General features: G+C 43.6%; 1 protein-coding gene across 1 annotated transcript in view; it reads left to right on the top strand.

The window, feature by feature from the left end:
* Positions 1-13029, top strand: part of LOC124771031 (L-dopachrome tautomerase yellow-f2-like) — a gene marked incomplete at its 5' end in the record, with an annotated part of 47957 nt that overhangs the window by 20849 nt on the left and 14079 nt on the right. Inside the window, one exon of the mRNA XM_047249271.1 lies at positions 8232-8591. Within this exon, the coding sequence (XP_047105227.1) occupies positions 8232-8591 (360 nt within the window). The remainder of the gene's footprint in view (positions 1-8231; positions 8592-13029) is intronic.

Genomic DNA, 13029 nt, shown 5'->3' with positions numbered 1-13029 from the left:
AGGGCACGGCCAACTTCCTTCCTCTTCCTTCCTTAATCCGATGAGAACGATGGCCTCGCTGTCTGGTCTCTTCCCCCCCCCCCCCCTCAAAAAACACCTCCCTCTAATACCATGGAAGTTCTTCACTGACGTCTTAACACAGGTCCTATCATCCTCTCCTTTCTGCTTTTCAGTGTTTTCCACATGTTCCTTTCCTCTCCGATTCTGCACAGTACCTCCAAATTCCTTCCTAATCAGTCCACCGGATTTCCAAAACTAGTCTGTAGCACCATGTCTCAAAAGCTTCGCTTCTCTTCTCTTCTGTTCACATATTCCACAGTCCGTGTGTGCTGCGCTCCAAATGTACATTCTCAGAAATTTCTTCCTCAAATTAAGGCCTATGTTTGGTACTTGTAGACTCCTCTTGGCCGGGAATGACCTTTTCCTGTGCTAGTCTGCTTTTGATATCCTCCTTGCTCCGGCCGGCCGGTGTGGCCGAGAGGTTCTAGACACTTAAGTCTGGAACCGCGCGACCGCTACGGTCGCAGGTTCGAATCCTGCCTCGGGCATGGATGTGTGTGACATCCTTAGGTTAGTTAGGTTTAAGTAGTTCTAAGTTCTAGGGGACTGATGACCTCAGATGTTAAGTCCCATGGTGCTCGGAGCCATTTGAGCCTCCTTGCTCCGTCCGTCATTGGTAATTTTGCTGCCTAAGTAGCGGAGTTCCTTAGCTTAATCCGCTTTGTGGATCCCAATTATAATGTTATGTTTCTCGCTGTTCTCATTTCTGCTACTTCTCGTTACTTTCATCTTTCTTCGATTTACTCTCAGTCCATATTCTGCACTCATTATAAAGTTGATTCCATTCAACAGATCCTGTAGTTCTTCTTCACTTTCACCGAGGACAGCAATGTCTTTAATCCGAGCGCTTCGTGTTTGGTCTTCCACTCTTATTGTTTCCTCTTGGTTCTTGTACATACTGTATATTACTGTCTTTCCCTAAAGCTTACCCCTATTTTTCTCAGAATTTCGAACATCGTGCACCATTTTTCATCGTCGAACGCTTTTTTCAAGTTAACAAATCCTATGAATATGTTTTGAATTTTCTTCAGTCTTGCTTCTATTATCAACCACAATGTCAGAACTGTCTCTCTGGTACCTTTCCCTTTTCTAAATCCAGACAGATCGTCATCTAACATATCTTAAGTTTTCTTTTCCATTCTTCTGTATATTGTCAGTAACTTGGATGCATGAGCTGTTAAGCTGTTTGTGTGATAATTCTTGCACTTGTCAGCTTTTGTAGTCTTCGGAACTGTATGGATGATGTTTTGCCGAAAGTCGGATGGTACGTCGCCGGTCTCATACATTCTACGCACCAACGTGAATGGTCGTTTTGTTGCCACCCCCTAATGATTTTAGAAATTCTGATGGAATGTTATCTATCCCTTTGCATTATTTTATCTCGCTTCGGCCAATGCTCAATTAAATAACGCTCTTAAGCTTAAGTACACTCTTCCTCAAGAAATACTTGTGTCCCCTACGTTTTATATTTCTGCACGTCCTAGTTCATTAGATTTGTCCACTTGTAAGAGAGTACCACAGGGTGACACAGAAGAAATAGAACTTTCGAAATGCTTAGTGGCAACCATATACAATTGGCAGCAGTGAGGAATGAGGACCTTGAGTTCTAAACAGTCTCATCATTTGGTAATCACGCATCGTTGCAACGGTCAACAGCGTTATTTTGCCGTAATAATGTTTCACAAGAACAATGATAGTTTGGAAAGTGGGCAGAGGAAATTCCGACGTTTTCTCAAATTAGGGTGCCATAGTCGGGTTCCCTGAAAGCACTGTATAAGAACATAAATACAAATTTTTGAACAGGCTAGATCTGCTGTAAGAACGAAACCGACAGGATGGCCGAGGAGTACTCTTACACCTCAGGACATCGAAGGAATATGCATTTACAAAGCCCACGGGGTTCAGTTTGTAGTAACCTAGAGATAGTTCGTCGAGTTCTCTATTATGTTTTAAAATTTCAAAATTTCATCCCAACAAGCTGAAGAACATGCAAAAACTGAAGGAGAACGATTACCAGTTACTATTAGAAATATGTCAGCAAATTATGACAAACATAAAAGAGGACAATGGATTTATTGACAAATTGTGGATGTCAGATAAGGGCAGTCTTCATCAAAAATGGTTCAAATGGCTCTGAGCACTATGAGACTTAACATCTCTGGTCATCAGTCCCCTAGAACTTAGAACTACTTAAACCTAACTAACCTAAGGACATCATACACATCCATGCCCGAGGCAGGATTCGAACCTGCGACCGTAGCAGTCGCGCGGTTCCGGACTGAGCGCCTGAACCGCTAGACCACCGCGGCCGGCGGCAGTTTTCATCTCATGGGTTACATGGATAAGCGGAACTACCGCTATTAGGCAGACAGCAACCCAATGTAGTTCTAGAACACCCTTACACGTCAGCAAGGTGTTCGTATTGCGTGCAGTTTCGTCACATAGGTCATCGAACCTCACTTTTTCGAAAATGAAGAGCGGATCACAGTGACTATCGCTTCGAATCGGTATGTTGAGATGCTGCACTCTTTTGTTCCAACTGCATTTAACAGTATTCCACAACTTCAAGACACCTGGTTTCAACAAGCTGGTGCGACACAATACAGTGGCAGCTGTCATCTCAAAATTCTACGACGTTCCCTGGCCTCCAGGATCTCCTAATTTTTCCGTTTGTGATTTTTTCTTGTGCGGCTACCTCTAGAGTCTGGTCTACATGACACGGCCAAGAACACTTGATGAACTAAGGACGACATTCGTGGTGATCCCAACTGATATGTTGCAGCACCCAATGAAGAACCTCAAGAGCAGGTTGTATCATACGTGCAGGACGACGCCGTATATAGAACGTAATTTTGAAACAGTGACAAGTTCGGTTACCATCTCTTAAAAAGCAAGTTGCAGCGGTTCATTTACTGCCATAACATTTTTTGTTGAGTTTTTTTCTATGCTCATTTGATGTTTAAAAAGTTCCCGTTTTTCTGTGTCACCCTGTACAGGAATCGGTCGATAGCAATGGATGAATTAAAACAGTAAATTGAAGTCCAAATTTTCCTGAATCATCCGCCTACTCGCAATGCTTTCGTTTTTATGCAGTTTACTACCTCTCTCTTGCACCACTCGGTTCCATTACATAAACTGGTTTGTGTATTACCGCTATGTGTAGTTTCAAGTTGGATTGTTTCACCAAAGCGAACACAGGCTAACAGCGAACGAGTATTCGCTCTGGTGTAAACGAAGGTCGTGTTCGGTCCGCATTCGCTTGTGTTCTTTCGTTTTCCGTTGCTTCTCTCTCTTTTAACGAACCATCAAAGGAAGTTCACGTCCTTTCCGCTTCGGCACTTTCAGTAGAGAAATTACTTTTGTTGTTGTTGACATGGGTATCATTGCTGATAAAAGAATATAGATAGCATACGTGTTTCTGGGATCCAAGAAATCCGCAGCACAAATGCCGGAGGACTCATAGGTCCGTGTGGAGACATGAAAAATTTTATAGATTCAGTAGAAGCTTATATCAGGCAGGAACGAAGTGAATGACACAATCTTTGTAATTCCTTTTCTTGCAAAGGAAATAACAAATTTCCTTCAAAATAAACATGCGTGAATGTGTATTAATTACGCAGAGTAAAATAAAACTTAACTTTTGATAATGTGTCATTGTAATGTTAGAGGATTTTGGTGATAAATGAAAATGGTTTATCTGTGTTCAAGCAATCTATCCTCCAACAAACTAGATAGCAGATTTTATCAAGTATCCTATGTGGTAAGTCATATGTATATTCCGTATTTCATTAAATACATTTTATTGACGTTGTCCACCTTACACGTACAGTACTTTAATAAAATCCTTGAAGTGCCTCGCTTGTGTGGCGTTCGGTGACCAAGAGGATCAAGCCAGAATAGGAGAGTTTGAGAGAAAGGGACATAAAGTTTTTGTTGAATAATTAATTACAAGAAAAAGTTTACACTGTTTAATGTATTTACATTACACTATTTAAAGAATTTACATGATAAAATATCTTTTACGTAATATATTTACAAATTAAACTTCCTGGCAGATTAAAACTGTGTGTCGGACCGATACTCGAACTCGGGACCTACGAGCCTCGGTCCGTTACACAGTTTTAAAATTTTATATTTCAGTTAATATTTTGTATTTGGGGGGATCCACAGCCTCCAGATGCTTAATAAACGTAAACACAGTTTTAATTTGGCAGGAAGTTTCATACCAGGGCACAGTCACTTTGCTGTAGAGTCAAAATTTCATTCTGGTATTCACATAATTCGTATGGGTGAATGTAAGTATCGTTACATGCTATCATGAGTAGAAAAGTAAAATTATGGATTTGATTCTTTTGTGCACTGAATGTATTATATTTGTATCTGGATGTTACAAAAGTATGTCACTGGATGGCCAGACTTCCTTATTGCATCAACTTCGTCAAACAGCACATCATGGTTCAAAGTCCGCTTACAAATCGGGTAAAAGAAGACTCTGGTGCATGCTGTAATCATTTCAAATGGTTCAAATTTCTCTGAGCACTATGGGACTTAACATCTGAGGTCATCAGTCCTCTAGAACTTAGAACTACTTAAACCTAACTAACCTAAGGACATCATACACATCCATGGCCGAGGCAGGATTCGAAACTGAGCCGTGGCGGTCGCTCGGTTCCAGACTGAAGCGCCTAGAACCGATCGGTCACACCGGCCGGCCTGTAATCATTTCATAATCAGCCATTTGCCACCATAACCATCAAGGTCGCTGATATTCCGGTGTGTTATCTTCCATATCTTCAGATGAATCACTCATAATCAATAGTCCGCTTGAATTGGAGCTCATGTATCGACAAAACAAACCGTGCACAGTGTGACAATGAACATCTTCCTATTGTTCTTCCTTAAAATCCAGGCGTGGGGTTTATCAACAGGTAGTTGGCTGTGGGATCCCCACTGCCAGCATACACCGCAACCTGTACGTGGAATACTTCCACGATATCGCCTGGGAAACAGCACACCTTAAAAGCAACGTCTTTTATCGATACGTGGACGATACTTTCGCAGTCTGGTTGCATGTCGAGAACAATCTAATTGAATTTCTCAACCATTTGAATAGCATACACGAGAACATCAAGTTCACAATGGAATTATAAGAAAAGAGGTGTCTACCCTTCCTTGATATCCTAATAAAGAAGAAAACGGCCATCACACTGGGACACTCCATCTACCGAAAGAACACAGACCTGTAGCTCAACGCCAACAGTTGCCATGACCCAGCACAACGGAAATCCGTGCTCACTACCCTTGTCCGCAGAGCTCACAACATATGCGACAAGGACAGTTTATCAAGTGATATTCATCACCTGAAGAAAACCATCCGGAAGAATGGCTACACCGAAACCCAGATTAGACGCGCTCTTAACATGGCAACATGAAGAAAGGGGACCTTCAGGAAAAAGAGACCAACAAAGGTCTGGCGTACCTCCCGTAGGCAAGGCCGCCCACGGCAAATATTGCCAGGATACTGGAGAAGGACAAGGTAAAAACCATCTTCCGTCCTGTAACAAATATCAAGGATATGCTGAGCTCAATGAAGGACAACTTGGGTCTAAGAACACCGGGTGTCTACACCATTTCTTGTGAATGTGGAAACCAATAGACCGGAGACGCAGCGTTGCATCACACAACGCATCTCTGAACATGTGAGAAGCGTTCCCCTCGGACAAAAGGAAAAATCCGCTGTAGCGGAGCGCAGACTCAGTGAAGAACACACGTTTAAATCAAGAGGCAGTGGAGATACGGGTCAGTGATAACCTGGTCAACCAGGATAGCGGCTTCCAACTCAGCACGTCGCGGAACACAATATTAGCGAGAATAAGACGAGAGTGCATCATTGGAGGCAGGTCGGTGGCAGCGGATCGAAGAAACAGCCAGCACCGATACGAGACGCGAAGACTCGGCGCCGCAGGTTCCACCCCCCCCCCCCCCCCCCCCCCGCTCCAGCCCCTCACCACGCACCGCCGCGCCGATTCCGCTCGCGCCTGATTGGCCCGACCGGCACCGAGGATGCAGAGAAATCTATGCGCCAGCGGCTATAAAGATCCCGACGAAACGTGAACCTGACACTTCGCCTGATGATGGCAAGTAAGAAACTTGCTGAAACGTTCCTGGAGAACGACGCATTGACTCGACTCTCAACCTGAGAAGATTTTATCATCCAGATTCGCCAAGAAAGGCTACATTCTCATAAAAATATTAGTCCGCTCTCTCAAGACAGCACATTTTTCGATTTGGAACTCTTTCTCCACGATAACGCCCCTGCACACACGACATTAAGTGTCAGGCAGTTTTTGGTCAAAAACCAAATGACAGAGGATCCTCACCCACTCTGCACACCGTACCTTACCCCACTTTGACTTTTTTTATTTCCGAGAATGAAAAGGAAACCGAAAGAGAAAGTTTTCTCGAGACATAAAAGAAGTGGGAAAAAATCGCTGAAGGCACTAAACAGCACAACCTCAGAGCGGGCTAAACACAGGTCCACCAATGTAAAGGAGCTGGGACAAGTGTCTGATGGACACTATATAAATCCACCGCTCCCTTAGTGCTATAACTGTGATATATTTTCAGTAGGAAAAAATGGTCAAGGTTGCAATGGCAGAAGAAGCTTTATTGACGCGTTTCGCCTTTTTGAGACATCCTCACAATAGCTATATGTGAAAAATACAGAAAAACAGATTAGGAGTATGGTCTTATCTGGCATGAGAAGGCATTAAAAACTTTTTAAAAAAGTTCTATAAAAGCACCAGAGTGAAGGGACTTACTAGGAACTGCGGGTAACACATTTAATCATAAGTAGCCGAAGCTTTTGGTGTGGACCTAGAATGCAAAAGTAAAAGAATTTTTATAAAACGTTGCCCTATAGTTGCAACGCAGAGCCAGATTCGTAGTAGAACCGTGAAAGAGCATAGCTGCATGCCTTCGCACCAGGTTATAATCGTCGTCTCTCTCAAAGTTCCACTACCAAAATGTAGGACAACAGTTAGTTTTTTCTTGCAGAAGTTATGAAGATGCCTCAAAAAGGCGAAACGCGTCAATAAACCTGCTCTCATTACTACATTTTTTACTTTCCTATTGATGATGGACAGTATTTTGAAGGTGTTTGAATCTGAAAATATTCCGTCAAACACACGATTTTCTGTAAAACTACTCTCGTTATTTTTTAGTCCCCCCGCAGCAGGAAAAGGCAATTTGATTTGCAAAACAAGTTCAAAATGGCTCTGAGCACTATGCGACTTAATTTCTGAGGTCATCAGTCGCCTAGAACTTAGAACCAATTAAACCTAACTAACCTAAGGACATCATACACATTCATGCCCGTGGCAGGATTCGAACCTGCGACCGTAGCGGTCGCTCGGTTCGAGACTGCAGCGCCTAGAACCGCACGGCCTGCAAAACAAGTATTTATATAATTGCGTAGGCTTCCGCGGCCAGAGTCCTTCGACATAAAAGTTTTCTAGGTTTGGTACCGCGTCATAATGTAAAAAACTACTGCTGCTATAGAAAAACCAACGTTTTCGGCCACGATTGAAGCGGCCTTCTTCTGGGTCTAATGGTGCGTTCTACCTGTGCAGTGTCCTTTGTAATTTGTTGTTAATGTTCACTGCGCATGGAATTACATCATAATTTTAAAAAGGTAGATAGTTGCATTGGTTACTTAAGGAAGAAGGAGACGGAACTTTATTTTTCCAGGTGATTATTTTAATAGGTTATTATTAAAATAAATTTCCCTCTCCTTCTTCCTTAAGTGACCAATGCGACTATCTACATTTTTAAAATTATGATGTAATTCCATGCGCAGTGAACATTAACAACAAAATATAAAGGACACTGCATAGCTAGAACGCACCATTAGACCCAGAAGAAGGCCGCTGCAATCGTGGCCGAAATGTTGGTTTTCTATAGCAGCAGAAAACTTTTATGTCGCAGTATTTATATGCTTGCTGCGGAGGATGGCCACACAAACAAACTTGATATTATAAGTCTTTTGGTGTCCCTGACAGTGGTAGTCTGTACAATCGCAAGTAAATTACCCTACATTTATCGATGTAGATATTGCAGATACTGTGGATCTGCACTGCCTTACGTGCTGACGCGCGGCCGTGTGCCCGCAGCTACTACCTGAAGGAGGCGGACTACCGGCCGGACTCGTTCTTCGCGCACATCGCGGTGGACGTGACGGCGGACAGGTGCGCCGAGGCGTTCGCCTACCTGCCGGACCTGGGCTCCTACGCCATGGTGGTGTTCGACATGGCGCGCATGTCGTCGTTCCGCGTGCAGCACCACTTCTTCTACTTCGAGCCGCAGCACGGCGACTACCGCATCGCCGGGCTGGACTTCCAGTGGATGGACGGCGTCTTCTCGGCGGCGCTGTCGGCGCCAGACCCCGCGGACGGCGGCTTCCGCACCCTCTACTTCCACGCGCTGTCCGCCACGACCGAGTATGCCGTCTCCACCCGACTCCTGCGCAACAGGTTGGTTCACTCTGCCCCACAGTCCATTACGTGTTTCGAGAGACATTAAAAATGGCCAAATGATTTGAGAAACGAATTGTCTGAAAGCAAGAAATAAAATACAGTACTGGCCATTAAAATTGCTACACCACGAAGATGACGTGCTACAGACGCGAAATTTAATCGACAGGAAGAAGATGCTGTGATACGCAAATGATTGGCTTTTCAGAGCATTCACACAAGGTTGGCGCCGGTGGTGACACTTACAACGTGCTGACATGAGGAAAGCTTCCAACCGATTTCTCATACACAAACTGCAGTTGACCGGCGTTGCCTGGTGAAACGTTGTTGTGATTCCTTGCGTAAGGAGGAGAAATGCGTACCATCACGTTTCCGACTTTGATAAAGGTCGGATTGTAGCCTATCGCGATTGCGGTTTATCGTATCGCGACATTGTTGCTCGAGTTGGTCGAGATCCAATGACTGTTAGCAGAATATGAAATCGGTGATTTCAGGAGGGTAATACGGAATGCCGTGCTGCATCCAAACGGCCTCGTATCACTAGCAGTCGAGATGACAGGAATCTTATCCGCATGGCTGTAACGGATCGTGCAGGTACGTCTCGATCCCTGAGTCAACAGATGGGGACGTTTGCAAGACAACAACCATTTGCACGAACAGTTCGACGACGTTTGCAGCAGCATGGACTATCAGCTCGGAGACCTCGGCTGCGGTTACCCTTGACGCTGCATCACAGAGAGGAGCAACTGCGATGGTGTACTCAACGACGAACCTGGATGCATGAATGGCAAAACGTCACTTTTTCGGATAAATCCAGGTTCTGTTTACAGAATCATGATGGTCGCATCCGTGTTTGGCGACATCGCGGTGAACGCACATTGGAAGCGTGTATTCGTCATCGCCATACTGGCGTATCACCCGGCGTGGTGGTATGGGGTGCCATTGGTTACACGTCACGGTCACCTCTTGTTCGCATTAACGGCACTTTGAGCAGTGGACGTTACCCCTTCATTCGATCCCTGCGAAACCCTACGTTTCAGCAGGATAATGCACGACCGCATGTTGCAGGTCCTGTACGGGCCTTTCTTGATACAGAAAATGTTCGACTGCTGCCCTGGTCAACACATTCTCCTGATATCTCACCAACTGAAAACGTCTGATGGATGGTGGGCGAGCAACTGGCTCGTCACAATACGCCACTCTTGATGAACTGCGGTATCGTGTTGAAGCTGCATGTGCACCTGTACCTGTACACGCCATCCAAGATCTGTTTGACTCAATGACCAGGCGTATCAAGGCCGTTATTAAGGCCAGAGGTGGTTGTTCTGGGTACTGATTTATCAGGATCTATGCACCAAAATCGCGTGAAAACGTAATCACATGTCAGTTCTAGTATAATATATTTGTCCGATGAATACCCGTTTATTATCTGCATTTCTTCTTGGCGTAGCAATTTTAATGGCTAGGTTACAGAAACATCTGAATGATGCAACACCGACAAAGATCCCCTAATACTATTCGTGATTCTAACACTGAAGTTTAAATTTTCAAGTGGCACCTCAAAAAATGGTATAAATGGCTCTGAGCTCTATGGGACTTAACATCTGAGGTCATCAGTCCCCTAGAACTTAGAACTACTCAAAGCTAACTAACCTAGGGACATCACACATATCCATGCCCGAGGCAGGATTCTAACCTGCGACCGTATCAGTCGCACGGTTCCGGACTGAAGCGCCTAGAACAGCTCGGACCACCGCTGCCAGCTAGTGGCACCTCATTTGCTGTACATGAGAGGGGCGTTCAGTAAGTAATACAAGCGGTTCCTTTTATTGACGATTCCAATACACCACATTATCTCCCCACTCGTTTGGTTGCAAAACCGTATTTTTCACCTTCCGGGGAGGGCTCCTATGCCACACGATACCGCTCTAATAATCGACATCGAAGCCAACGTCTTGCTTCATCAATAACCTTCCTATCATCCATGTACTTCTTCCTGCAGAGTGCATTGGCCCAAAACAGAAAGGTGTGAGATCTGGGCTGTAGGACGGATAAGGAAGACGAGTCCAATGAAGTTTCGTGAGCTCCTCTCGAGGGCCTATATTTGTGCGAGGGCTTGCGCTGTCATGGAGAAGGAGCAGTTCGTTTGAACTTTTCTGGCGACGAACACGCTGAAATCGTTTCTTCACTTTCACTTCAACAGACTTCAAAGTTTAGCGTTGTACCATGAGGGAGCGCATCAAATAGAATAACCCCTTCAGAATTCCAAAAGCTCGCCGGCATGGCTTTACCGCCAGAGGGTTGGTTTTGAATTCTTTTTCGGGTGAGAGGTAGTGTGGCGGCACCCTATGGATTGCCGTTTTGTTTTCTGTTCGAAATGATGAACTCATGTTTCATCGCCGGTGATAATGGTCACCAAAAAATTGTCACAATCAGCGTTGTAACGTGCAAGCAGTTTAGCACAAATGGTTGTCCATTGCTCTCTATCGCATTCTGTTGAGGGACGGGGAGGGCACCGATCTTTGAGTGCCCCAACTAGAAGACAAATGTGTCAGCCCCACCAACAGAGACGTCCAATTGCGCAGCGAGTGGTGTTTGATTGTGATCCGTGGATCAACTCGAGTGAGAGTGTCCGCACGTTCCAACGTTGCAGGAGTCACAGCTGTGAGCAGCCGGCCGGCACGAGGGAGATCAGATGGGTTATCTCGCTGCGATGATGACAGGGGTCTTGTCCAACGACTCACCGTGGCTTTGTTCACTGCCAGGTCTCCATACACATTCTTCAGGTGCCTAGGCATATCTGCGATGTTCTCGTTTTCTGCCAAAAGAAGCTCAATGACAGATATCTGCTTGGAAAGCACCTCTGTCACAGACGCCATTTTGTAGGCTACCTGTAGCGCCGCCACCTATTGGAACATTATGAAACCTTACGGGCTGAAGAGGGAATATTCCACGATATCCCACGACAAATTTCGGGTTTTTCAACCAAAATTAGCTGAGGAAAAAAGTGTTGCATTGCTTATTTCAAACGCCAAAATTTCGAGCACCATTCTATGACACGTCAAGCGTTTCTCTAATCCGTTTCATTGATTACTTGTAGACAAATCATTTCACAAAATATTTCACGGTTTAAAAAAAGTCATTTCAGAATTGTTTCTTAACCGTTAAATATCGCGTAAATTGAACTTTTTACGGGAAATACAGCTCTATACCGTGGAGAAACGAATTTATTGACACTTTATTTATGAAATATTCCATTTTTTCTGAAATCGTTACAGAGAATTTCTTAAATATCCAGATTACTTTCAAGTAGTTACGTACACCCTCTTCAAATTTTAAGTTTATATTCATAGCAGTTTTCGGTGGGCACTGATGTGTCAGTGAATCAGTGAGACCCTGCTGCACCCTCCTATGGGTTTATTTTATAAAAACAGTGAAACAAACTTTTTTATTTCTAACAGAGGAGCCAAGTTTTCATAGATTTAGCTTCAAAAATGCTTCTATAATGGAATACTTCCATAAAAACTTTCATCGCCTGTTCACTGCCATACGGGTTGAATTTCCAAAAACAGTGAAACACGTGTTTTTTTATGTATTACTGAGACTCCAAATACAAGTGTTCTTGGGTTTAGCTACAAAATGCTTTCGTAATGTCACATTTTGGTAAACATTTTCATCCCCTATTTCACCCCCTTAAGGCTTGAATTTCCAAAAACGCTTAAACATTTTTTTTATTTGCAACCGAGAATTTAAATGTGAATTCTAAAATTTTCCTGGCGAATTGAACAGAGAATTTAAATATCAATTTTCATTGTTGTATCTTTAACAATATTTCAATTGTTCTTTAATAACGATCTATTTTCACAAAAGACTTTCGCCCACCATTTCACACCCACAGAGGGTTAAATTTCCAAAAACGCTGAAATACATCTTTCTTCAGAGATCAAATACCAATTTTCGTCGATCTAGTTTCAAAATTACGTTAATAGCGCTATATTTTCAAAAAGCCTTTCATCTCCTAATTTACCCCTAAAGGGTGAAATTTAAAAAATTCCTTTGTTAAACGACACCTACAGTATGATATCAACACCCTCTCCAAATTTCTGATTTCTATCCTTAGCGGCTTCGGCTGGGCGATAATGAGTCAGACGGTCAGGACATTTGCACTACAAGTAATCTTTGGGTGGAAAATGGGAACAGGAAAAGGGCAACAACAATAAAAAAATTATAAATGTTTAGACGATATAAACATTACCCTATAAAAGTGTACAAAATATTATGAACCCAAACAACCAACAGTACAAGGTTTCTTAACATTTTACAACGTGCTTATTCAAACAGTGAACTACGTCGTCGATGGGAAAACAGCGGCTTGCAGAAGGTCCACAGCCAAAAAAAAATTTCTTTTTTTTTTTGTTTCTTTACAACGCGCGCATTT

The sequence above is a fragment of the Schistocerca piceifrons genome, unplaced genomic scaffold (genome assembly GCF_021461385.2).
Source record: "Schistocerca piceifrons isolate TAMUIC-IGC-003096 unplaced genomic scaffold, iqSchPice1.1 HiC_scaffold_866, whole genome shotgun sequence".
Classification (NCBI taxonomy): Eukaryota; Metazoa; Arthropoda; class Insecta; order Orthoptera; family Acrididae; genus Schistocerca; species Schistocerca piceifrons.
The sequence above is the reverse complement of the archived record's forward strand: the minus strand, read 5'-3'. Positions and strand labels throughout refer to the sequence as shown.